This window comes from Oryctolagus cuniculus, chromosome 13 (genome assembly GCF_964237555.1).
Source record: "Oryctolagus cuniculus chromosome 13, mOryCun1.1, whole genome shotgun sequence".
Classification (NCBI taxonomy): Eukaryota; Metazoa; Chordata; class Mammalia; order Lagomorpha; family Leporidae; genus Oryctolagus; species Oryctolagus cuniculus.
In genome coordinates this window covers 27220400-27248066 of record NC_091444.1, presented here as the reverse complement: position 1 = coordinate 27248066, position 27667 = coordinate 27220400, and the positions used below count along the sequence as shown (strand labels likewise).

General features: G+C 41.4%; 2 protein-coding genes across 6 annotated transcripts in view; one reads left to right on the top strand and one right to left on the bottom strand.

The window, feature by feature from the left end:
* Positions 1 to 917: 917 nt before the first annotated feature.
* TATDN3 (TatD DNase domain containing 3) lies at positions 918 to 26500 on the bottom strand. Of its 3 annotated transcripts, none has more exons than XM_017347793.3 (10): positions 26363 to 26500; positions 24679 to 24711; positions 23394 to 23467; positions 22131 to 22215; positions 15926 to 15988; positions 14961 to 15070; positions 14748 to 14803; positions 13120 to 13232; positions 4564 to 4644; positions 918 to 1739 (listed from the first exon to the last, which is right to left on the bottom strand). In XM_017347793.3, exons 1-10 carry the CDS (start codon positions 26426 to 26428, stop codon positions 1596 to 1598), a joined length of 825 nt encoding a protein of 274 aa, XP_017203282.2. In that variant the 5' UTR covers positions 26429 to 26500; the 3' UTR covers positions 918 to 1595. The 3 variants fall into 3 exon arrangements, with proteins under 3 accessions (XP_017203282.2, XP_002717565.2, XP_017203284.2); XM_002717519.5 differs by having other exon boundaries at positions 4564 to 4641; XM_017347795.3 differs by lacking the exon at positions 13120 to 13232.
* The window catches only part of NSL1 (NSL1 component of MIS12 kinetochore complex), a 62926-nt gene continuing 61713 nt past the window's right edge, over positions 26455 to 27667 (top strand). The window contains exon 1 of one of the 3 annotated variants that reach the window (XM_051821329.2): positions 26455 to 26824. In XM_051821329.2, the coding sequence (XP_051677289.2) occupies positions 26591 to 26824 (234 nt within the window). In that variant the 5' untranslated portion in view covers positions 26455 to 26590. The remainder of the gene's footprint in view (positions 26825 to 27667) is intronic. The other 2 variants (XM_051821327.2, XM_070055285.1) reach the window with 2 other exon arrangements.

Below are 27667 nucleotides of genomic sequence, written 5' to 3'. Positions count from 1 at the left end.
AAGACAGAAAAACAAAATTTTGTCCTTAAAAGACTTGCGATCTCTAAAAATGAAAAAGTGCACACATGGTAACTATTAGAAAGGGCCATGTGGTACATGTGTTAGACGGGTTGACAGTACTTTGGTCAACGTGACCAACAGCAGTGCTCACATTGCTCTGAAATGATTTGTGAACTGTGGGCAAAGACTGCACCTCATTCCTCTGGTAACCTATAGACTAGACTGGTGGGCAGCCTAGAGGAGGGCTCAGTAACTGCTTATAGAAAACACAGAACAAATGGATAAATAACAGGAAAAGAGCTCAACAGTTTAGAAGGCAGGGATCATGTCTGGCTGGGGCAGTCAGGCAAGGTGAAGTAATTTAAATTGGGCCTTAACGGAAGTAAAGGAGAGAATCTGACAGAGGGAATGTGGGATGAAGAGATGGGAAACGGGAGAGAAACACAAGTTGCATGAGAACTCAGAAGTCTTGTTTTAATACGAACACCTGTGAAATGTAGGAATTCATCTATAGCACCATATTCTGTTTCCTAGCTGGTCTGGTTTGGTTTGGACAGTCTGCCCTAGTACTAGTTTTGATTTCTCTATAAAGTTCCATAAAATTTGTTGAAGCTATATAAAATCACTTTGATTTTTTTTTTCCTATGACAGGTGCCTCTTCCAGAAATTGTTGCTTATGAAATTTACCAAAATTCAATACTCAAGATATGAGTCATAACACTTGGCAAGCTACACCTAAGATTATTTAAAAGCTGTGATGATACAGATAATATAAAACTCCCATCTTAGCCATTTAAGTGCACAACTCAGTAGCATTAAGTACATTCACCTTGTTCTACCTTCATTATTGTCTCTGAAGAACTGCTTTACAGCTACGGTTTTTAAACTTAAAACTATAAAATAGTACTGCACAGCAGTATGTTTTAATAATTTTTAATATTTTAATAAAGCCATTCACATTTCAGATATGTGACAAAATTCAGACTGAAACTTAAAGTCAGTTTATTAACTAAACTTTTGGGTTTGACATTTAAGTTATCATACAAACCATTGGCCTTGTAAGTCAAGATCAGTGTTAAAATATTGTGTATTTTTCCCTTAAAGAGAAATAATTCAAAATAGTAAACGTCTGATTTTATAAACTAGGAAAAGCTTTCTGAAAGTATAAGAAACTAGATGTTCTCCCTTCACTGGCTTGATCCCATGGGAAGAAAGCAAACTGTGAGACTCGAACTGTAGCCTGCCACATCCTATCACAGCCGTGTGCATGTCTTACCCACGGGAGCCACCCTTTGCTGAAGCAGCGGTTTTGGGCAGATGGTGGTTCTGAAACTTAATGGGGCAAGGTGAGACGCAGCAGTTTCCCCAGTCACCTGCCAGGAGTGGGCTACCTGAAAGCAGCCACCAGATGAGACTCAGAAACCAAGGGTTTGGCTCAAGCCCACTTTCATTCCCCTCAGAAATCTTCTATATTTCCCTATAATCTTCTATATCCCTATGAGATGGCTTCTGCCATCAGATTCTTTATCAGAACATTTCTTCTTCTCAGAGCTGCCTCTGAAGTTGTTTTGGTTTTGCAGTGGATGATTTTGAAGCTATTTTTTCAGGAGGTGTTGAAGCTTGGGAAAGAGTTTCATTGCGTTCTGTGTTGTAACTTCTATTACTTCTTCCACTGAGATCCCTTTCACTTGGGCAATATATTCTGCTGAAATGGAAATGTTCCTGGGCTCATTTCGCACCTGAAAAAGAAATAAACAATACTAAATCAATCATGATATTCAAAGGAATCAGATCCTTAGGGACTGGATGAAATAGTAGAAAATGAGTTGGCAAAAACAACAAATGAGCTATTATTTAATGGATGATGAGAGCTGGGGGGAAGCTGTGGTCACTGTAAATCTGTATTACTCTTAAAAAGAACACCAGACTATTAACAATTGAGGTCCCAAACTCCTAGCATATGAAGCATTCTGCAAACAGTGAACACTAGGTGATGTACTGATGGATTAACTATCCTTCAGTTTGTTGTATAAATGAGCGCTTGTTAAGGTCACTGCTCTGCTGCTGGGCCCATTATGTCACCAGCTACCTGACAGTTGGATTCAAGAAAGGGCGCCATGTGTCAGAGAGACTAGACAGATTATGCACTGCTATTTTGTTGATTTTTAAAAAATTTATTTATTTATTTGAAAGGCAGTGACAGAGGGAGAAGGAGAGACAGAGAAAGAGATCTTTCCATTTGCTGATTCACTCCCTCAAAGGCCATGATAATTGGGCCAGGCTGAAGCCAGGACCTCAAAATTCCATCTGGGTCTCTTGTGTGTGTGGCAGGGGTTCAAATACCTGGGCCATTCTCTGCTGCCTTCCCAGGAGTATTAGCGCAGAGCTGGATTGGAAGGTGGAGTAACTGGGACTCAATGATGGTAGACTGCCATCACAAGCTATGGCTTAGCCTCATTGTGCCACAAATGCTGGCCCCCATTTCACTGATTTTTAAGATGTATTTTTCCCCCTCTTTTAGCAAATCTGAAATTGATTTTACTTGCATTCAGTGACATAGTGTAGTTGACAGTGTTTTTTTTTTTTTCTTTCTTAATGGTCAGAAAACAAGGGTGCATCTACCATCTGCATTTAGATGTGGTGAAATAAATTATTGTTATTATTAAGTAAAAATCTATTTAAAATGATAATGTTCACAGATATAAGATTGCTGTTAAGGTAAATTTTTTAAAACTCTCAGTAATGGGTAACATAGCCTAACAAAACAATGAAAAATGTGCTCAAAGATTACGTTCAAAAATATTTATCCTATTGTTTATAATACCATCTAATGACCAATATCAAGTTAAATACATTATGGTACATTCTCACACTAGAATACCATGTGATTATTAAATATTATAAAGAAAATTTTATTTATTAATATGAAAAGAGGCTCACCATTAAACACAAGTTATAAATGAACATTAAAAAACAAACACTTAAAAAGTTAAGTTATAAAATAATGTGCTCAGGCTAAATTTATTTTTATGAAATGTATGTGTATAAATACATGGATATAAAAAAGTCTGGAAGGATAGAATAATTTACATTTATTTGGCTATTTTTTGTATTGAGGCTTTGTGTTAAGCTTTTCACAGAATTTCTCCTTTAATCCTCAAAATAACTCTGTGAGACAGGTAGCATTATTAGCACCTCCTTTTTTTTTTTTTTTTTTTTTTTATAAAGAAGGGTACTAAGCAACTCCTAAGTGATTAAGTGATTAGGCTGAGGTTAAACCCAAGCAATCTGACTTCAGAGTTTCTGCTCTTGGGTACTACTATAGTAGGAAGCTTTAGGTAGTAGATAGTTTTATTTTCTTGTTTATGATTTTTCTAACTCTCCAGAAAAAAATCTTTTACTTAACAAAAAACATATCTGGTTAAAAGATTCATTTATTCAATAAATATTTACTGAGTGACTACATTGCGTAAGACACTATGCCAGAAACTTAATTTTTATCAAGTCAATTAAATATAAAACTAAGCTATCAGCAGCATGCAAAATTTATTCTTGTCTAGGAAAAAATTCTAATTCCTTTTCCTTCCATTTTACACTAATTCAGAAGGCAATTCTGTGCCATTCTGTCCTATACTCAAGTAGAAAATAATGGAGTTGTGATCAGACTGTCTCATTCCTATGTCTTACATTTTTATAAAAGCTGATTTACAGAAATGTGTAATTCAGTGGCTGTTAATAAGTAAAATGACACAGCAATCACAAATAAACATAGTTTGTTAATAATCGTATAATATTCACCACTGCTCCCCAACCTCTGAATTTTGCAGCCAGGCAGCCCCAGACCTGGAGAGCAGCCAGAGGCACTTACTAACTACATGTTGGGAGGATACTGTATTAGGCACTGTTTAAAGCAAATAAAACAGATACTATGACTTCCTTTCAGCAAGTTATTTTAAAATAGCAATATGAAAGACTAGGAAATTTAAAATATGATTATTTGTGGTCTACAATCACAAAATGAGATACTATAGCAAAGATCATATAAATAAATTTATGACTATATCAATATTTGCACTGGAGAAAAGAGAATCGGATTACAACATGCTAATTAAAAGAAAAAAAGGAACATCTTTTGAGTACCTACTATGTACCAGGCACTGCTACACATTTTCACATACATCATTTGATGCAATCCTCACCATAATCCTTTAAATGATTCCATTATCTTATATTTTATGAATAAAAAATAGTCTCGGAAAAACTAAGTAGCTTGCTTAAAGTCAGCCAGAGTTTGAATCTAAGTCTTTCTGGGTCCAGACCCTCTAATTTTGACTGTACACTGGTCTCTCATTATTACGTAAGTTAGGGTATGTTTCATATCAATCATATTATCTGAAGCACAACAGACGCATTTAGAAAAGACCCAAAATAAAATTAATATAAACCCTCAATCCAGCATTGTAGTATCATTCCATTTATTTACAGTATCAAGAAAAACTAAACTGAAAATAGCCCAAATGAAAGATACAATTTAAATAATGTTGAAATTAGAAAATCATTTACCTGTTTTACTGGTCCTAGTGCAGGTGAATCTGTTTCTAAGCATATAGAAGTTAAAGGCAACTGTTTTACAAGTTTCTGCTTCTTAGAGAAAAAGAGAAAGCAGTAAGTTTAAAACACGAGAATTAGGAGCATTAAACTTACATGCTAATATATCTTATTCTTTAGGAACCTAAAATTTATGCTTTAATATTCACTTGATAAGGTGCTGGCACTGTGGCGTAGCAGGTAAAGCTGCTGCCTGCAGTGCCAGCATCCCATATGGGCACCGATTCGAGACCTGGCTGCTCCACTTCCAGTCCAGCTCTCTGCTATGGCCTGGGAAAGCAGTGGAGGATGGCCGAAGTCCTTGGGCCTTGCACCCGTGTGGGAGACCAGGAAGAAGCTCCTGGCTCCTGGCTTCAGATTGGCTCAGCTCCGGCCGTTGCAGCCAATTGGGGAGTGAACCAACAGATGGAAGACCTCTCTCTCTCTGCCTCTCCTTCTCTGTGTAACTCTTTCAAGTAAAATAAATTAATCTTTAAAAAATATTCAATTGATAAATGTTACCGAGGTACCTACCATGTTTTTTTCATACCACCACTAACAGTTATGTTAAAATATAAAACACTCATTGCCAAAAATTATCCAAAGCTTCCAGGGAACCAAGGTAACCCTAGTAAAAATTAAATATACCCAGAAAAAAATCCAGTCATTTGGTATCACACACCCGCTAAAAGATCTAAGGAAGAGATTTCTATCCTTAACCATCACCATTTGGTGTTTCATTCTAGTGTTTAAGTCACTCAAGACTTTATGGTTCCCAAGAAAATCAGAATTACATTTTTCCCTAACAGATTGAGTTGGTGTAGTATATTCTTGGTTATCAAAAATACGCATACAGCTTTGGGATTTTGAATTGGCAAATATTAATGAAGTATGAAAAAGTATGACCCATATATTCCAAATCTCAGTCACGTAAAAGTGGATGTTGTGTGTGTACACACAGGACCCAGAAGGTCATGCTGAACTCAACTGCTTATGATTGTTAATGACTTTGTTCTCTGTTTCTTGTGTTTTTAAGTTTCCTGTAATGCACTTATTAGCTTTGAAAAAATAAAGGTTATTTAAGCACACACACACCCCCTTCCATAAAAAAAGGCTATGGTTAGAAATCTAAAATTCTTACACACCTCTGTATTTTAGATTGGGTAGATAAAGGTTAACCTGATGGGAATTCCCTTGAAGAAAATGAGATAACTGATATAAAAACTTAAGTATTTTACTTAGTAATTTCATTTATAAGAGATAACTGACAAGTGTGCTTTTGTGGTAATGCTTAATAAATCATGGTGCATTCTCACTGTGAGAATATAGTGCACATTCATTATAAAAAGGTGAGGTAGGACCATATGTATAGACACAAACAAATATACATGAAGTAGAATAAAAATAAAACAAAACAGCAGTGTATCCTCTTATTTTATCTGAATCAATATTGACAATGGTTCTGAATGGTAGGATTTGGGTTAACTTGAAATTTGTTCTTCCTTTTCTGAAGTGTTTTAGTTTTCTATAACATACAAATATCATTAAAATTAGAAAAAAAGGCATTTCATTTTTAGAAAAGAAACAGTACCACAGCTAAAGATTACTACTAAGTAAGAAATTTCTCCACAAATACTACAAGTAGCAAAAATAAAAATAAACTGGACTATCTATTCACTTGCCATAAAATTAACATCTAGGCTGGCGCCGCGGCTCACTAGGCTAATCCTCCGCCTTGCGGCGCTGGCACACCGGGTTCTAGTCCCGGTCGGGGCGCCGGATTCTGTCCCGGTTGCCCCTCTTCCAGGCCAGCCCTCTGCTGTGGCCAGGGAGTGCAGTGGAGGATGGCCCAGGTGCTTGGGCCCTGCACCCCATGGGAGACCAGGAAAAGCACCTGGCTCCTGGCTCCTGCCATCGGATCAGCGCGGTGCGCCGGCCGCAGCTCGCCAGCCGTGGCAGCCATTGGAGGGTGAACCAACGGCAAAGGAAGACCTTTCTCTCTGTCTCTCTCTCTCACTGTCCACTCTGCCTGTCAAAAAAAAAAAAAAAAAAAAAAAAAAAAAATTAACATCTAAATGATACTTATTCAACAACAGCAGAATAGACATTTTTTCTAAGTGTGTATGGTCCTTTCACCAACAGAGCATATTCTGGGCCCTTTAACAAACCTCAACTAATTTAAAAGAATTAAAATCATACAAGGGGTATGTACCCAGAGGTGTTGTGGCCCAGAGGGTTAAGCCAGTGCTTACAATGCCAGCATCCCATGTTGGAGTGCTGGTTTGATCCCAGCTGCTTGGCTTCCAGTCCAACTTCCTGTCAATGCATTTGGGAAGGCAGCAGAGGATGACCCAAATGCTTGGGCCCCTGCTACTCCTTAGGAGACCTGGATGGAATCCCTGGCTTCTGGCTTCAGCCTGACCCAGACATCACTGTTATAGCCATTTGAACTAGTAAGTAGAGTATCTCTCTGTCTCTCCTTCTTCTCCGTTGTTCTGCCTTTCAAATAAATAAGCAAATACATATTTTTAAAATTTTATGCTTTATTTTTAAAAGATTTATTTATTTATTTGAAAGGCAGAGAGAGAGAGAGAGAGAGATCCTCCATCTGCTGGTTCACTCCCTAAATGGCCACAACAGCCAGGGTTGGGCCAGACCAAAGCCAAGAGCCAGGAGCTTCTTCTAGGTCTCCCATGAGGCTGCAGGAGCCCAAGAACTTGGGTCATCCTCTACTGATTTCCCATTAGCACATTAGCAGGGGGCTAAATGGAAAGTGGAGCAGCTTTGACATGAACTGGCGCCCATATGGGATGGTGGCACTGCAGGCAGCAGCTTAACCTACTGCATCACAAGGCCAGCCCCAATAAATCTCTTTAAAAATCATATAATGTATATTTTCTGATATGATGGAATTAAAGTAGAAATTAGAAAAAAAATCAGGAAAATTCCTAAGTACTTAGAAATTAAATAACATACTTTTAAATAATCCACATGATCAAAGAGGACATCACAAGATAAGTTAGAAAATGTACTGAACTTAAAATGTAAAAACATAGCATATAAAAATTTGTGAAAGGTAGCATAGTAGAGGGATATCAATAGTATTAAATGTTTATATTAGAAAATAAGAAAAGTTATAATCTAAGATTTCACCCTAATGAACTATAAAAAGGATAATATATCACAATTAGGTAGAATTTATCCCAGAAATGCAAGGTTAGAAAATCAATCCACATAGAACAGATGTTTAATCCAGAACTTAAGATGCCCATGTCCCACATCAGAGTGTCTGGGTTTGACTCCTGACTCCAGCTCCCTGCCACTGCAGACCCTGTGAGGCAATAATGGTACAAGTAATGGGGCTCTAGCCACCACATGGGAGACCTGGAATGTACTCCTGGCTCCTGGCTCTAGCCTCAGACCAGCTTCAGCTATTGTCAGCATTTGTGAGAATGAATCAGCAGATGGAAACACTCTCTCTCCCTCTGAAATAAATTAAAAATGAAAATCAATCCATGTAATTCACAATATTGACAGGCAAAAAAAAAAAAAAATGACCATGATCATCTCAGTAGATGCAGAAAAAGCATTTGGCAAAATCTAACAGCTATTTTTGCTTAAAAACTCATAGTAAACCAGAAATAAAAGGAATTTCCTACAGCTAAAATTATGCATAATGGTGGGGCCAGTGCTGTGGCATAATGGGTAAGGCTGCTGCCTACAGTGCTGGCTTCCCATATGGGTACTGGTTTGGGTCCTGGCTGTTCCACTTCCAATCCGGCTCTCTGTTATGGCTGGGAACGCAGTAGGGGCTGGTCCAGGTCCTTGGGCCCCTGAACCTGCATGGGAGACTCAGAGGAGGCCCTGGCTCCTGGCTTCAGATTGGCCCAGCTCCAACCATTGCGGACATTTGGAGAGTGAACCAGGGAATGGAAGACCTCTCTCTCTCTCTCTCTCTCTCTCTCTCTGGCTCTGCCTCTCTGTAACTCTGCCTTTCAAATAAATAAATAAATCTTTAGAAAATTATGCATTATGGCCGGCGCCACAGCTCACTTGGCTAATACTCCACCTGCAGCACCGGCACCCCGGGTTCTAGTCCCTGTTGGGGTGCCGGATTCTGTCCCAGTTGCTCCTCTTCCAGTCCAGCTCTCTGCTGTGGCCCAGGTAGGCAGTGGAGGATGGCCCAAGTGCTTGGGTTCTGCACCTGCATGGGAGACTAGGAGGAAGCACCTGGCTCCTGGCTTCGGATTAGCACAGCATGCCGGCCATAGCGGTCATTTGGGGGGGTGAACCAACGGAAGAAAGACCTTTCTCTCTGTCTCTCTCTCTCTCTCACTGTCTAACTCTGCCTGTCAAAAAAAATTTTGCATTATGGTCAAATAATGATTCCTTTCCACCTAAAATGAGAAAAAAGAAAACATGTCTACTTTTACCACTTCTCAACACTGTACTGGTTCAATTAGTCAAGAAAAAGAAATAAAGGGCATATTGGAAAGCAAAAGCAAATATAGTCTTTGTTCCTATATAACTGTCTATATAAGAAATTCTGACAAATCTGTGAAATCTTATTAGAACTAATCAATGATTTTAGCAAAGTCATTTTATGCAAGTTCAGTATATAAAAATAAATCTCATTTCTATATAAGAACAATAAATAATGGATAACTAGAATTTTAAAAATAGTACATCTGGGGCTGGTGCTGGGATATATAGTAGGCTAAGCATCCGCCTGTGGTGCCAGCATCCCATATGGACACAGGTTCTATTCCGGGCTGCGCCACTTCAGATCCACTTCCCTGCTGATGGCCCGGGAAAGCAGCGGAAGATGGCTGAAAAACTTGGGCCCCTGCACCCCACATGAGAGACCCAGAAGAAACTCCTGGCTTCTGGCTTGGATCAGCTCAGATCTGACTGTTGTGGCCATTTGGGCAGTGAACCAGCGGATGGGAGATCTCTCTCCCTCTCTCTAACTCTACCTCTCATGTAAATAAATAAATCTTAAAAAAAAAAAAAGTACATTTACAATAGCATAAAAAGTATAAAGTACTTAGGGATAAATCTAATTAAATACAAGCAAGATTTGTAAGTTCAAAGTTATAAAAAATTGATGACAGAAATGAAAGATCTAAATCAGGGTGGGAAAACTTTATTTTCTGCCAAGAGCCATTTGGATATTTATAACATCATTTGCAGACCAAACAAAATATTCAACTTAAATATTAGTCTGCTTTAGATTTATTGAGTTTCGAGTCCTGCCTGTGGTTGCCTTGGCAAGGTCAGAGCAAATGATTTCGCAGACTTCTATGGCCCATGGGCCAGACATTCCCCACCCTTGAATAAATAAATGTACTGTGTTTATGTCAGTTTTTACATTTATCTATAGATTTAATGTATTACTAATACAAATCACAATCAGCTTTTATGTGGAAATCATTAAACTCATTCTAACATTTATAAGGAAAAGCAAAAAATTTAGAATAGACAAAATGATTTTGAAAATAAAGAATTGGGGGGCCGGCACCGTGGTTCACTTGGCTAATCCTCCGCCTGCAGTGCTGGCATCCCAAATGGGCGCCGGGTTCTAGTCCCGGTTGCTCCTCTTCCAGTCCAGCTCTCTGCTGTGGCCCAGGTAGGCAGTGGAGGGTGGTCCAAGTGCTTGGGCCCTGTACCCACATGGGAGACCAGGAAAAAGCACCTGGCTCCTGGCTTCGGATCGGCGCAGCGCCGGCCGTAGCAGCCATTTGGGGGGTGAACCAACGGAAGGAAGACCTTTCCCTCTGTCTCTCTCTCTCTCGTCTAACTCTATCTGTCAAATAAATAAATTAATTAATTAAAAAAAAAAAAAAAGAAAGAAAATAAAGAATTGGGGCTGGCGCTGTGGCGCAGTGGCCTGAAGTGCTGGCATCCCATGTGGGAGCCGTCTCTAGTTCCAGCTGCTCCTCTTCCGATCTGGCTCTCTGCTATGGCCTGGGAAAGCAGTGGAAGATGGCCCAAGTCCTGTACCCACGTGGGAGACCCCAAGGAAGCTCCTGGCTTCTAGCTCCTAGCTTAGGATTAGCGCAGCTCTGGCCATTGAGGCCAGTTGGGGAGTGAATCAGAGGATGGAAGACCTCTCTCTCTATCTCTACCTCTCTCTGTAACTCTGTCTTTCAAATAAATAAAATGAATCAAAAAAAGAAAATAAAGAATTAATTTGAGGACTTTTACTACCTGATTTCAAAAATTACTATAAATATAACCAAGACAGTGTGATATTTGCATAAGGACAGACTACAGATCAATGGAACAGCAAATAAAACAAAACAAAAACTTGGAAATAGACCTACACAAACAGCCAATTTATTTATTTAAGATTTATTTATTTATTTGAGAGGCAGAGTTACAGATGGAGAGAGGATAGACAGAGAGAAAGGTCTTCCATCTGCTGGTTCACTCCCTAAATGGCCGCAATGGCCATAGCTGGGCTGATCCAAAGCCAGGAGCCTGGAGATTTTTCCTGGTCTCTCATGCAGGTGCAGGCCCAACGACTTGGAACATCCTCTACTGCTTTCCCAGGCCATAGCAGAGAGCTGGATCGAAGTGGAGCAGCCGGGACTCAAACCAGTGCCCACATGGGATGCCACCACCACAGGCAGTGGCTTTACCCACTATGGCACAGTGCCGGCCTCCAATTTATTTTTTAAAAAGTACAAAAGTAATTCCAATGAGATACAATGGGCTTTTCAAAAAATTGTACCAGAACTAATGCAGAAAATAAATGTCTTGGCCGGCGCTGCGGCTCACTAGGCTAATCCTCCGCCTTGCGGCGCCGGCACACCGGGTTCTAGTCCCGGTCGGGGTGCTGGATTCTGTCCCGGTTGCCCCTCTTCCAGGCCAGCCCTCTGCTGTGGCCAGGGAGTGCAGTGGAGGATGGCCCAGGTGCTTGGGCCCTGCACCCCATGGGAGACCAGGAAAAGCACCTGGCTCCTGGCTCCTGCCATCGGATCAGCGCGGTGCGCCGGCCGCAGCGCGCCAGCCGCGGCGGCCATTGGAGGGTGAACCAACGGCAAAAGGAAGACCTTTCTCTCTGTCTCTCTCTCTCACTGTCCACTCTGCCTGTCAAAAAAAAAAAAAAAAAAAAAAAAAAAAAAAGAAAAGAAATGTCTTGACTGATACCTTATATCATATACAAAACAGTTCAGAGATATAAATGTAAAATCTATAAATGTTCTAGAAGAAAATAGAGGACAAAAATCTTTGTGATCATGGGTTAGACAGATTTCTTAGATGTGATACCAAAAGCACAAATCTTAAAAGAAAGGTACTGGGCCGGCGCCGCGGCTCACTAGGCTAATCCTCCGCCTTACGGCGCCGGCACACTGGGTTCTAGTCCCGGTTGCCCCTCTTCCAGGCCAGCTCTCTGCTGTGGCCCGGGAGTGCAGTGAAGGATGGCCCAAGTGCTTGGGCCCTGCACCCCATGGGAGACCAGGATAAGTACCTGGCTCCTGCCATCGGATCAGTGCGGTGCGCTGGCCGCAGCGCGCTGGCCACGGTGGCCATTGGAGGGTGAACCAACGGCAAAGGAAGACCTTTCTCTCTGTCTCTCTCTCTCACTGTCCACTCTGCCTGTCAAAAAAAAAAAAAAAAAAAAAGGTACTGATAAAACAAAAATTATCAAAATTAAAAACCTCTTTTAAAAGATACTTTCAAGACGAATGAAAGAAAACTGGGAGAAGATACTTGGAAAACACAGAGCAGATGAGGGGCTGTATCCAGGGAGTGTGTGTGTATATATACATCAAATACATATATATATATATACACACACACATATATATTGAGTTAGCATATATATGTATGTACGAACAGAAAATCTTATTACAATGGAGGCAAAAGATTTGAATGGGAATTGCACCAAGGAAGAAATAGACATATGAATGGTAAATGAAAAGATCATTACTCACTGAGAAACTACAAATGAAAGCCACAATGAGCAATGACTACAGATTTATCAGAATGGCTTAAAAAGAAAGACAACCCCTAAGTATGCTAGCAAGGATGCAGAGCAAACACTTTGACACTTGCTGGTGAAAGTTCAAGCTAGTACAGTCATTTTAGAGAACAGCTGAGAGTTTCCCTTGACGAGAAGCACACACTTACCTGATGGCTCAGCACTACCACCTGCATTAACAAAGACCTCCATGTGAATGCAGCTCTATTCACAATAGTCCCCAACTGGGTTTAACTCAACTGTCCATCAACTGGTAAATGGATAAATTGTGGTACATCTATATACATATTACTCACCAATCAAAATGAACGGACTACTTATACATGCAACAACATGGATAAAGCAAAAGCATTAAGGAAATCATATAAGTGATTTCACTTATATGACATCTAAAAAAGGCAAAATGACAGAAATTAGAATTGTGGTTGCCAGACTAGGGGTGGAGAGTGAGGATTGGCCAGAAAAGTACATAAGGCAGTAAAAGCTCATATTTGAGATTGTATTTCACAAAGTGTTAGATGAGTTTTAATGAAATAATTTACCTGTCCACTTCTTATGATAGAAGGGGGTATGGAGAAGAAGTACCCAGCTCTTACTCCTTCCATGGCGACAGATGGCCGACCATCAAATGCATGCAGCAGTACCTTGTCAGCACCTTCCCCAAATTAATGATAAATCAGAGTTCCATTTTATTTCCTTAATAAATTCCCATTAATCAAGTTGAACAACAAAGATGTGAAACTTGAAGTGTTTTTCACTATTATATAAAAATCAGGTTCTATGATTTCTACAAGGTGAATAAATGTATGGTGTTCAAAAACTAAAATAAAAATAAATTCTTAATCTTCACAATAAAAGTATTAAACAAAATTGAAATACAACTTTTAAGATAATTATTAAACTTCCTGAACCATCAGACCTTTACTAGAAGATCATGAGCTGTCATATTATTTTTCCAATAGAAGATTTTTAGGCAGTCAAATTGATTTTCCTAACAAAAATGCTAATACAGGGGGCTGGCGATGTGGCATAGCAGGTAAAGCCACTGCCTGCAGTGCTAGCATCCCATGTGGGCAGTGGTTCAAGTCCTGGCTGCTCCACTTCTGATCCAGCTCTCTGTCATGGCCTGGGAAGGCAGTAGAAGATGGCCCAAGTCCTTGGGCCCCTGCACCCACGTGGGAGACCTGAAGGAAGCTTCTGGCTCCTGGCTCCTGTCTTCAGATTAGCACAGCTCAAGCCAGCTCAAGCCATTGCGGCCAACTGGGGAGTGAACCAGCAGATATAAGACCTCTTTTTCTCTCTCTCTGCCTCTCCTTCTCTCTCTGTGTAACTCTTTCAAATAAATAAATAAACAAATAAATAATGCATAAAAATCAGGCTTTCAGTGATTCCAGAGGGTTTATTATTCATCACTGAAAAACACAAGATTTTGAATTATATTAATTACATTTACCTTACTATTTGATGATGCTTCTTTAAATGGGAGGTATGACAATTAGTGAGTGGGTTATGACCATAAATGAGTTATGGTATCAATATAATAGGTGCCGACTAACCAACATGTGTTTGTGTGTGTGCATGTGCACACACATACACACCTTTTGGCATATAAAAATGTAATGTATTGCTTGTTTAACTTTTGTCAGTTTTCTTTATGGGTGAACGGGTCTCAAAGTATATTTCTTATTGTCAATAGCACTTTAAAAGCTCAAGGAAGAATGCAGTATTTTTACTTAGGAGCAAGTGGTGAAGATGACAAGCCATTACATGTATGACGGCCACTCTCTGCATAAGCCCATTCTCTGAAGCAGCAGCAAGAAAAGCAGCACAGAAGTGACCCAGTGTGATTGCTACGTGACTGCCCATCTTTGCCTTGCTTTTCCACTTCCTCTTTAGTGGAGATGATTTCAGAACTCAGAGCTGCTAATGTTTAAGTTAAGGAATATAAAATTATTTGATTCAAGTTTTCATTTGTTCTGTCCTGGACTGATAAATATCATAATCACACTGAAAATCTTGTGAACAACAGCCTGACTTGCAAAACCACCTTAGCTGATCTCTCTTTCTATCTTTACCCTCTTCCCTCCCTTTGAGAAATGGCTCTATGAGAATTTGGACTGGATTTGTCAAAGGTGAACAGAAGATATATTTCCCTCAGGAACCTAAATACCTTGCTCACGTAAGAGGCTGACGGTAGGTCTTCCAGCTGAGCGGGAATGAACATTTCTGTTTAACAACAACAAAATTCCTTTTAATGCTTTTACATCTAAAAAGTATTATTTTTGTTCTATTAAAATAATTTAGAGAAAAAGAAATGCAGCGCTCCATTTTAGGAGGAGTCTAATTGCTCTATAGCTTTAACACAGAAAGATAAATAACCTACAAAGGCAAATTTAGTCTTTTGGCTAATTGGACTTGTTTGATTAGGACTTGTCTTTGCTCTTCCTTCTGTTCATCAGTGCCAGCAAATCTGGGGGTGAAATCTAGTCCAACCTATAACAAGAAATCAAAGAGAGTTACAGATTTATGATTTAATGAATCCCCAAAGAGATATGATGGATCAGTGATGTCCAGTAGAAATATAATGTGAGTACAGTGAACCACATGTATAACTTTATGCTTTCTAGGGCCCCCATTAAAATAGTAACAAGCAACAGATGAAATTAAGTTTAATATACTTTATCCCAAATATCATCTCAAAATATAATTAATATAAGAAATCGGGTTGTTTTACATATATAAATACATATTACATATGCATACATATGTGTGTCTGTATGTAAACTGTGTGTTCTATACTTTCAACACATCTCACTCTGGAGTTGCCACATTCCAAGGCCTCAATAGCTACAAATGGCCATGACAGCAGAGAGAGTACAGATTACAGATGACTGCTTCTGCTGAAACTATTTGGCATATATTCTATGATCCACATACTTGATTTAAGTGTTAGTGTTACCTTATATCTTTAATTAGAAATGGAATTTATTACCAAGTGATAAAAATACTTCACAAGTGTTTTCAATTACGAACTCTAGCCCATTTAAGTATATTTCTAGATTATTTATGAAGAACCATATATACTATTTTTGCTAACCAGAGCAATGACTCATATTTATGCAAAAAAAAGCTGCATATTTAGAAACGACAGTAGTTTTCCTTCATATGGTAAGCCTTTCCATTGCTCCATCCCTCAGCTCTCTGCTTATCAAGGAAATTATTAGCCAGTTGAAGGTGAAGATCATTACCCAAGTCAGTTATAATCCTCAGTCCAGAGCTAAGGAGTATGTTCCCATACCACATGGAGGTCTATACTAGAAGTTGTTTGATTAGCTAAAGAGTGTTTACCTCTCCAATTGCCAATAAACGATCCTTATAACACTCAATAATAGGCAAAGCTACCTCCAAATCCTGGAAGAGAGCAAAGTAAATTTATTAAAATGGAAGGAGAAACAAGCCGGTATTTCATGAGCATATATTTTATGCTACAGTTTATGCTAGGTTGGTGCTTTATTCACATTTACTCCATGTAACTAGTCAAAGAACTAGGAATACTAACCCCTCTATAAAGGTGAGTACCTCTATATGTAAACTTGAGTACAAACACTCCATTATTCATTCAGGTTTTAAGAATGTAACTTTTAACAAAGATTGTCGCTTAAATGTTTCCTTTTGTTTAGGAGATATTTCCTGTCAGGCTGTCTGACGTGGATTTCCTGGAACAGTTGAGAAAGATGAGTAACTTAGATTTCCTGGAATATCTGAGAAAGGGAGAGAGAACGCCACCTGGTGGTCACATTTGCATGTGTGAGTTTTTGAAATTGCACTGTGTTACCTTCTCAGGTATGGTAGTATTGGCTTATGAGTTTATAATAATAGTATACTTCCTTTGTACTCTTCATTTCTTTCTTGTGTCTTTATAGTCCTGTTTGTCCTAAAGGTTTCACAATATAAACAATGCATATCACAGACATGCTTGGTTGTTAGGTTTTGTAGTAGCTGTGTACCATTAGTTTTAGATATTCCTTTTACACTTAAAAGAATTTGCCCTCTTTTAGTTCCCATCTAAGGCAGAAGAAAAACAAACATACAGAAAATTGCCTTTATATACCTTGTAACCTACTTTGCATTTCAGTTTCAGGATATGTAAATTGAAAAAGTACTTCTATTGAGAATAACCAGAATAAGAGTGGATTAAGAAAAGGGAGTTAGAAGCCTGTGCTTTGGCTTAGCAGGTTAACTTGTGGCCTGCAGATCTGCCATCCCATATGAGTGCCCGTTCGAGTCCTGGCTGCTCCACTTCTGATCCAGCTCCCTCTTAGGCCTGGGAAAGCAGTGGAAGATGGCCTAAGTCTTTGGGCCCCTGCACCCACGTGGGAGACCTAGAAGAAGCTCCTGGCTTGTCTTGGCATGGCCCTGGCCATTGTAGCCATCTGGGACATGAACCAGTAGATGGAAGATCTCTGTCTCTCCTTCTCTCTCTCTGTAATTCTGCCTTTCAAATAAATAAATAAATCTTTTTTTAAAATGTGAACTTATAGCTATGTGATTAAAAAAAAGAAAAGGGAGTTAAATCAGATAATAGAGGAACAGAAGGAGGTTTTTTTTTTTTTTTTTTTTTTTTTTTTTGACAGGCAGAGTGGACAGTGAGAGAGACAGAGAGAAAGGTCTTCCTTTGTCATTGGTTCACCCCCCAATGGCCGCCGCGGCCGGTGCCGGCGCACCGCGCTGACCCGATGGCAGGAGCCAGGTGCTTCTCCTGGTCTCCCATGCGGGTGCAGGGCCCAAGCACTTGGGCCATCCTTCACTGCACTCCCTGGCCACAGCAGAGAGCTGGCCTGGAAGAGGGGCAACCGGGACAGAATCCGGTGCCCCTACCGGGACTAGAACCCGGTGTGCTGGCGCCGCAAGGTGGAGGATTACCCTAGTGAGCCGCGGCGGCGGCCCAGAAGGAGCTTTTGTAATTACGCCTTGAGAGAGATAAATATGAGGGAGAGTAAATCAAGATCTCTAGGGGGTTAGTGCTGTAGCATAGTGGGTAAAGCCACTGCCTGCAGTGCCAGCATCCCATATGGATGCCAGTTTGAGTCTCGGTTGCTATACTTCTTTTCTGATCCTGCTCTCTGCTATGCCCTGGGAAAGCAATGGAAGATGGCCCAAGGACTGCACCCATGTAAGAGACCTGGAAGAGGCCTCAGGCTCCTGGCTTTGGATCAGCTCAGCTCTGGCCATTGTGGACATTTGGGTGTGAACCAGTGGATGGAAGACTTCTCTCTGCCTCTGCCTCTCTGTAATTCTGCCTTTCAAATAAATAAATAAATCTTAAAAAAAAAAAAGATCTTTGAAAAATATTCTAGTGGACTTGATGAAGCAGAATTAACACTGTTACGAGGATCTGAGAGTATATGACCCTGGTTATCATGGAAGCTGTCTGACAAGAAGCTGCACAGGTTAAATAGTGTCAGGCAAAGCTCTTCCCACATTAAACATCTGAACTGTTCCATCTCTGGACCTCAGAGGGACTGCAGTGGTAGGAGCAATTACCCAGGAGATGTCTGACACTAAGAAAGTCTGAGTCAGAAAGAAATGGCACACTTGAATGAAGAACAGATATAGGAAAAAGCATGCCTCTTGCAATACATATTATCTTATGAAAAAAATATATTTACAGTGAGACTATTTAAATGCCTAATAAAATGGATCTGGAAGCTTTTGGCAAGTCAAAGGGAAATAGAAATTAATAGTAGGGTATAATTCATATTACTTATTTAATATGTACAAGTACATTCATTTGTGTAGAGTATCATTCTATTTTAGTAGATATAAAAATATTTATATTGTCAGCTAGGTCTATTACTGATCTCAGTTCTATTTCTACTTCCTCTATAAGGCCTCAAGTTCCTTAACAGCTAATGGTTCTATTATGTCTTTTGTTTTTTTTTTTAAGAGCCTTGACACCATATCTTATGCTGTGGTAATACTATTATGCACTTATTTGTGATTTACAAGGAAGGAAATTGAAACTTGGCCACGTTAAGTGACATGATGCAGATCACAGAAGCCTGTAGGCCAGTCTCTGCCTTCAAAGCCTATGCTGTCTCTACCATGCTGCTGAGAGAAGACAAAAAGGGAGGGAGTGGGGAGAAGAGATTTGTTCTGAGCAATTTCAAGTAATTACAATACATTTTTTAAATTAAAGACTGTTGAGTCTTCAGAGTCTTTAGAATGAGGGTCAGGAGTTTCACAGCAATGAGTGAAGTGGAGCAAGCAGGGACCCAGACAACTGGAGAGCACAAGCTGTCTGCAGGAGGCAGCAGATGGGGACCAGTGAATTATAGTTCACCACAGTATCCCTAATGCCTAAACTGTGCCTGGCCAAAATATGTGTTGAATGAATGAGTGATTTTAGGACCATGCTAAAAGATATTTGTGATGCTGGGCAATTCATTCTACAAATCAAGTTAATTTAATAAAAGCTTACTATGCATATAGCTTTATGCCACACAATGTGGAAGGTTCTATAGATGCAACAAAGTAGATTTCCTGCTTTAAAGGAGTTTATAATCTAACACATATAGAAAATGTAAGCTGTGGTATGGACTACAAGTACAATTGGAATAAAATAGGGCTAATTGTTAGTTTGTTTTAGGACTATCCTGTTCATTTCTGCTGTGAGAATCAAGAACCTACAAGTTATTGGCATATTAATTACTTTTCTAAGTCAAACAGTCCTATCAGTTCTACATTCTTGCTAAATAGATGCCAAATCCACTCACTTCTCTTTACTTCCACTTCTACCACTCTGGTCCAATCTGCCATTATTTTTCTTGTGGACTACTACAGTAGCCTTATAGCTATTCTCCCTTTTACCTTTTTTGCCCTCTTAATCATTCATTCTATACACTATAGCCAAGGGAGCTTTTATACATAAGCCACATGTTGTCACTCCTCATTTTAAAAGCTCCATTGCATGTATACTACATTCCAACAAGATGCTGTATGAGATCTCTGCCCGATCCCTCTGACCCTGTCATCAACACTTCCCCCCTCTCTCTTGCTACATCAGTCTTCTTTCTGTTTCTTGAGCACAACAACCTTGATCTTACTTCAGAACCTTTGTGATTTGTTGTTTCCTTTGCCTACAACACTCTCTCCTCTCTGCATGGCCAGTTCCTATGTAGCATTGAGGTTGCAGCTCATTTGTCACTGCCTCAGAGATGCCTTCCCTGACAATGCTATCTGAAAGCCAGCATCCATAATCCCTGTCAAATAATCTTGTATTGTTCTCAAAGCACTTACTGTTATTTTAAAGTTTTTCTGTTCATGTGTTGTTTACTGTCTGCCTATCCCATCTAGAATCCAGCTTTCTTGAAACAGGTCTCTAGTTGCTGAGAGCAGTGGCTGGCATGCAGTAAGTGCTCAGTAAACCCTAGCTGACTCACTAAACTAATGCCTATTGATGTAATTCTCTAAATAAATTAAAGAAGTGCTGCCATGATTCCCAACATGTTGGGAATGGTGACTTTCTTGAAATTTAGCTAACTTTTAGCATACTCAACAACTCAGGAGAGCTATAGGGTAAGCACTTTCACTTGAAGTGAATTAAAAGTAATTTTGTTTTGAGGCCAGCACCGCAGCTCAATAGGCTAATCCTCCACCTAGCGGCGCCGGCATACCAGGTTCTAGTCCCGGTCGGGGCACCGGATTCTTTCCTGGTTGCCCCTCTTCCAGGCCAGCTCTCTGCTGTGGCCCAGGAAGGCAGTGGAGGATGGCCCAAGTGCTTGGGCCCTGCACCCCATGGGAGACCAGGAGGAGCACCTGGCTCCTGCCTTCGGATTAGCGTGGTGCACCGGCCACAGCGTGCCAGCCTTGGCGGCCATTGGAGGGTGAACCAATGGCAAAAAGGAAGACCTTTCTCTCTGTCTCTGTCTCTCTCTCTCTCTCTCTCTCTATCCACTCTGCCTGTCCAAAAAAAAAAAAAAAAAGTAATTTTGTTTTGAAATAAACAGAACTATCCCAGTTATCTTAAAATAGGACTAGAGCTATATTATTACATAAGAATAAGCCCCTGTATTAATTTATTCATAGGTTACAAATAGTCATTACTTTTTTGAAATGGACCTATCAACCCCACATGTAACAAGACAACCATATCCTCCTGATGCTGAGTCAGGAGACAAAGATGAAATACAAGACATATTGACTACTGTGAGTCAGTGACACCTTGTGTGTAGGTTGATTTTAGAGAAAATATAAAATCAATAGAATTTAACAGAGTTAAGTAGCACTTGAGTAGTGATGGTCCCACTTTCAAAGAAGACACTACTTATCTGAACTCATCTGCTCCCTTGTAGTAAGGCACACATGAATTTCTATTTTTCTTTTTTTTTATTCTTTTTTTTTTTTTTTTTGACAGGCAGAGTAGACAGTGAGAGAGAGAGAGACAGAGAGAAAGGTCTTCCTTTTCCATTGGTTCACCCCACAATGGTCGCCATGGCCGGCACACTGCAACTGGCACACCGTGCTAATCCGAAGCCAGGAGCCAGGTGCTTCTTCTGGTCTCCCATGCGGGTGCAGGGCCCAAGGACTTGGGCCATCCTCCACTGCACTCCGGGGCCATAGCAGAGAGCTGGACTGAAAGAGGAACAACCGGGACAGAATCCGGCGCCCTGATCGGGACTAGAACCCAGGGTACCGGTGCCGCAGATGGAGGATTAGCCTATTGAGCCGCAGCGCCAGCCTCTATTTTTCTTTGGATATTTTTTATCACATTTTATGCCAAAGCAATGTGACCATAGGGCAAAAACTAAAAAAAAGTCACACATAATTCTACCCGGTAATTAGAATTACTTTCAATTCTGTGTTTTTCTCTTTAGTCTTTTCCTTATAGAATATATTTTTACATGATGTCATTCATAGTGAATAAATTCTTTGGTATCCTTTTCTTTCTCTATACCAAACTTTAAAATTTCCCATGTGTTACCTAAATCACTGATTCCTGGGGCTGGCATTGTGGCACAGTGGGTTCAGCCACTTGTGACACCAGCATCCCATACGGAGTGCCAGTTTGAGTCCTGGCTGCTCCATTTCCCAACCAGCTTCCTGCTAACTGTGCTTGAGTAGGTAGTGGATGATGGGCCAAAGGCTTGGGTTCCTACTACCCATGTGGGAGACCCTGATTGAGTTCCAGGCTCCTAATTTCAGCCTGGGCTGTTGTGGCCATCTGGGGACTGAGTCAGTGGGTGGAAGGTATCTCTCTCTGTCTCTCTCTCTCTCTGTAACTCTTCCTTTCAAATAAATAAATCTTTTTTAAAAATTGACTCTCCATTTTCCATAAACACATGATATTTAATTCTACAAGTTAACCAATGGTTCCTTTTTTTCTGAACCTCTAGGTTTCCATTTTTCCTCTATTATAAATAGTGTTGCAACAAATCTTTGTGAAAGAAAGTATTTTTTTTTATTATTTGCTTAGAATACAAACTGAAAAGGAGGTTTATTGAGTCAAGTGAGGCATTATCATCTTTTGCAGTTCTTATTTGATATGACTTACCTTCAATGTGACACTCCTCTGGTCTTCTGATGGCAGTTCCTGGACTGGGTGAACACCCAAACATGGCAGGACAAATCCATTATATCTAAAAGCATAGAACAAATTAAGAAAGAAGGGATAACAGACTAATAGACTACAATGCTACTCTAAAGAACAAACAGGGGGCTGGCACTGTGGCTTAGAAGGTGAAGCCTCTGCCTGCAGTGCCGGCATCCCATTTGGGTGCTGGTTCAAGTCCTGGCTGCTCCACTTCCTATCTAGCTCCCTGATAATGCACCTGAGAAAGCAATGGAAGATGGCCCAAGTGCTTGGGCTCCTGAACCCACGTGGGAGACCTTTAAGAAGCTCCTGGCTCTTGGCTCCTGGCTTTGACCTGGCCCAGCTCTGGCTGTTGTGGCCATTTGGGAAGTGAACAGGGGAAAAAAAAGCAAATAGAAAAGAATCTCTTTTTAGGGCTATGTTAATATGCTTTATCCTGGCTGGTGCAGCTCAATAGGCTAATCTTCCGCCTGCAGCACTGGCACACCGGGTTCTAGTCCCAGTCAGGGCACTGGATTCTGTCCCGGTCACTCCTCTTCCAGTCCAGCTCTCTACTGTGGCCCCGGAGTGCAGTGGTGGATGGCCCAAGTCCTTGGGCCCTGCACCCACATGGGAGACCAGGAGAAGCACCTGGCTCCTGGCTTCTGATCAGCCCAGTGCGCCGCCTGCAGCGTGCTGGCCGCAGCAGCCATTGGGGGGTGAACCAATGGAAAAGGAAGACCTTTCTCTCTGTCTCTCTCTCTCTCTCACTGTCCACTCTGCCTGTCAAAAAATAAAAAAAAATGCTTTATCCTCCTTATTCTTTTAATATAAAATAATCTGACATCATAACCATGTCATAATTAGCAACTCTTTAAAATTTTAAACTTTATTATTTATTTGAAAGGCAGAGAAAGAGAGAGAGACAGAGAGGGAGAGACAGAGATTGATTTTCCATCTGCTGGTTCACTCCCCAAATGCCTGCAACAACCACACCTGAACCATGCTGATGTCAGGAGCCCAGAACTCAATTTGGTTCTCGCATGTGGGTGGCAAGAACCCAAATGCTTGGACCATCAGCCATTGCTTCCCAGGGTGGGCATTAACAGGAAACTGGAATTGGAAGTGCAGCTGGGACTTGAACCCAGACACTCCATTATGAGATAGTCATCCCAGGCAGCATCTTAACCACTAAGCCAAATGCCCACCCCATCAACTCTTACAAATCTTAATTAGGAGTAGTACCTTTCTGAAAGTTGCATAATCTTTTCAAACTCCCCTGAATGTTCAGCAACTGCCACAAGGGCCATAACGTTGACCTGAAAGAAAAATAAAAGAATGGAAACCTAGATAATATATACATTTAATATAAATTAAATGAAACTGTATGGTTTTCTGTGCATTTTTAGTTATCTTTGCTTACCCATGCTCCATCAATAGAATCATAATGGCTACCAGTGAGTACTTACTGTGCTTCAGGCCCTGTATACAGTAACTATAACCTCATTTAATGTACACAAATCTATGAGATAGGCACTGTTATAATCCACTGTGGATTATAACAGGAGACAGAGGTTTTTTTTTTAATATTATTTATTTGAAAGTCAGAGTTACAGAGAGAAGAGACAGAGATAGAGGAAGAGATTGTCCATCTGCTGATTCACTCCCCAAACTGCTGCAATGGCTGGGGCTGGAGTTTCATCCAGGTCTCCCACGTGGGTGCAGGGGCCCAAGCATTTGGGCCATCTTCTATTGCTTTCCCAGGTGCATTAGCAAGGAGCTGGATGGGAAGTGGAATAGCTGGGTCTTGAACTTCCCATATGAGATGTCAATGTCGCAGGCAGCAGCTTTACCTGCTATACCACAATGCTGGCCCCAAGAGACAGGGTTTTGAATGGAATCAAATAACTTGCTCAAGGTCATTAGGCTTGTTATCTACAAAGTCCACCTCCTAATTAAGCGGCCACAGTGAAAGTTGGCTATATATAAAAATGTACTAGCAATGATTTCTGGCTCTATCACTTTCTGGGAAGACCATAAAATGATAGTTACAGTGAAGTTCATAAATGCTTCTTAAAATAAGCAATTTGTTTCCAGACAAATCAAAATGTTTCAGGAAACATTTACAATATATCCAAGGTCTTCATAACAATGTGAATCTAAGAACTGACAGATGGACTGATCCATTCCATAGTTTGGTAGGCACGGTGACTGTGGGGACACATTTTGAATTCAGACTAAACAGCCTCTATCACTTCATAGCATGTGTCGCTTATGTCTAGGTCCTTGTCTCCTCATAGATCAGCGGGGAATGGTGGGCTACGAAACAATAACTTCCTCAGAAGGTTGTTGTGAAACATTAAATGGGATAAAGTTCAGAAAGGGCCGAGCTCAGTGGCTGGCACACTGTAAACATTTCACACATGCTTACTGTTGACTCCTGAAACAACACCAGCATAGTATTTCTAAACTTCAAGTTCTTTTTACCTTGAAATTATAGAGAAAAGAAAGGGCAATTACATGAACTTACCTTCTTGGCTTCCTCTAACACATCATCCAGATCCTAAGACATGTAGAAGTTATCACAATTACTATGGATGCAAAAGTAACTGTGTATATCAATGTATATGATAAGGCACCACAGCAAATGACAATGACAGCAAGGAACAGGGTGGCAGAATGTGAGGACTCTACACCGGCCCACCTCTCATTTACTTTTAGTTTCACTAAAGTCTGGCTTCTGTTCTCCACTGAAATAGAAACCTCCACTCTCAAATATAAAGGACTTTGCTCTATCTTCCTCCACCCATCAGCAGTATTTGAAACCACTCACTTGCTTATTTCCTCCTTCTTGAAGTTTTTTCCACTTTGAGCTTCTGCAACATCACTCTAACAGCTACTTTTTAGTCTCCTCAACTGGCTGTCCCTCCTCTTTCTGACTTCAGGACCATCTGCTCCTTTCTCTACTCTTAACGTAAGTGGTCTCTCCTGTTGTTGCAGGTTCAAATGTCATCATGTGGATTCCCCAATTTTTACCTCTAGCTCCTAACTCTCTCCTGAACCCATGATTCATATTTAAAAATAACTAGACCTATGACACCTCCACTTGGATGGGATCAGACTCCCCAACATGTGCCAAACATAAGTGTTTATTTTCTCCCCACAAATCTATTCCTTCTGCCTACCTCGCCATCCCACCCCAAACCTGTCTTTCCTTCCCTCACCACCATCTTTCTATAGCATAAGCCAACATTCTGAGTCATCCTTGCTTCCTTACCTTAACTCATTACAGTAAATTCCCCAGCATGTACTACGTGTTCTATCTCTTAAATATATCCTGAATCCACTTCAAACTCCTCTGCTATCCTCATGGTACCAACCACCACCATCTCTTGTCTGTATATTGCAAAAGCCTACTAATGGGTCTTCTAGCTTCCAGTCCTCTCCTCTATTTGCCCCACAGCAACAAAAATGGTCTGACAATGGTTACCAGACTTTGTCACTCTCTTTCAAAACCCCTTTAATGGATCTGCACAGTGAGTCTAAGGCAAACTCCTTCCTGACCCACCTCCAGTATCCCCTGCCAACCTCTCCAGACTCGTTTCATGGCTCTCTTTCTAGCTTATCAGGCTCATCCAGCCTTTCGGTACCTGCAGTGTGCCAGACTCTATGCTGTCTAGATCTGTGAACTGTTTGCTTTCCTCTCCACCTCATCTCCGTCTTGGTTGGCGGTTCGTCTTCCCAACCTTAAGCGGCCCCACCTAAGAAGTTTTTCCCCTAAAAGTCACAGCCGGTCTTCCTTCTCTAGCACCAAAGTGGCGTGAAACACTTTAATTAGTGGTGTGTGTCAGTCTTTTTGCACTCCTCTCTCCCGCATTAGAAACGGGGGCGACAAGGTCTAGGAGGGGGAAGCTGCTGCTCAGCCAGGCGCTGAGCGGCCTGAAGGGATCAACAGCCGGGGCCGGGGCATAGCGAAGACGATGCCAGGTCCTGGAAGTCTCACGGAGACAGGATGCGTCACCGCTAACCAGGATCAGAAAGAAAAATTGGTATGACCGAGTCAAACGGGGAATCGGCTAGATCCCAAAAGGCCACAGACCAAGGGCCTGGGGAGAATTCAGGGCTCCCTTCTAAGGGAAGAGAGAAAAAACACTCTGAGGGGGAAAGGATGGCGGCCTCCCCGCTCCCTTGAGCCCCGCCTCGCCCTCACGTACGTGGTCAAAGTCTGGGGCAGAGAGGTGGCAGTGACAGTCCACCAAACCCACGCCCGCCGCCCCCATCGCCGCTGCTGCACCCCGGGCCTAACCAGCTCCCCAAGCACGCCGGGGCCGGAACGCTGCGGCTGTGGCGGCGCGAGTTTCCGCCCGGACGCGTGTTCCTTCGAGCCGTGGGAACCCGCCTTTCCGTTCCCAGAGTCCCCGCCCACAGTTCAAACTAGAAAAATGGCGGGGGCTCCTGAAGCGGTGGTGATCGGACCTCCGCAGGACGAAGAGCTAGTAGCCGCCACAGCCAGCCAAGCTCCGGTCCCCGGCCCTTCCCGAGAGGACTTCCGGGTGCGCTGCACCTCGAAACGGGCCGTGACAGAAGTGCTAGAACTGTGCGGCAGCTTCATACAAAAGCTCGGAGATGCGCTGCCGGAGGAGATTCGGGAGCCGGTGCTGCGAGACGTGCAGTGGGTACGAGCCGCGTTTGCTGCCTTTTAATTCTCACCTCCTTCCCCACGCCCGGGGTCTCCGGGCTCAGGAAGACCCCACGCCAGGCTTCGGCAGAGTTAATGGTGCCCCGGGCTGCTGCAAAACGGGAGGACGAAATAGATGCTAATGTCAGCCGAGTATTGTTAATTACTTAGGGCAGGAGAGCTCCGTGTATAATGTTTATGTTGAAGGAAGGGAAAACACAAAACAGGTGAAATTATTGAAAGAAAATAACTGAACCCAGGTAGCTCCAGGGTGCCACTTGGACATGTAATACTGTACAAAATAATACGATGTTTTACGTTCTTTGGTTTGAGTTAAGCTTTTCCACATGTGGTGTCAGGGGAATCCTGGAAGTCAGTCACCCTGCTAGCTTCTGGTCTTTCCCTTTGTCTGGCTTGGATCTTCTTGTAAACAGAGCAAAAGCATTCTCTACCAGTCTGAACTCGATAAAGAGGATGTCTTGGTTATAAACGTCACTAAGATCACATGTTGATCCTCGTATTTCCTCTTCCTTTCTCAAAGATTTTGCAAAGCTTAGAAAACGGTAGGTTATTTGGGGAAAGACACAAGAAACTGAGGGATTGGTGCCTGTATAAGAAAGTGCACTATTTGCATGTAGGCAAAAAGTGTAAAGTTTATAGTTACAGTGTAGCGCAGTGCGTTTGTGGGTGTGAATGACTCCTCTGTAAACAAACGGTGAGAATAGAGGCCAAATGGAAGAAGAATGAAGAAACCCACCCGGGTTGTGATTCTGTATTCCAGTTCGAATGTCAATGGCTCTTAGATAATTCCCTCCTTGGCAGCATGATGAGAATTGAGATA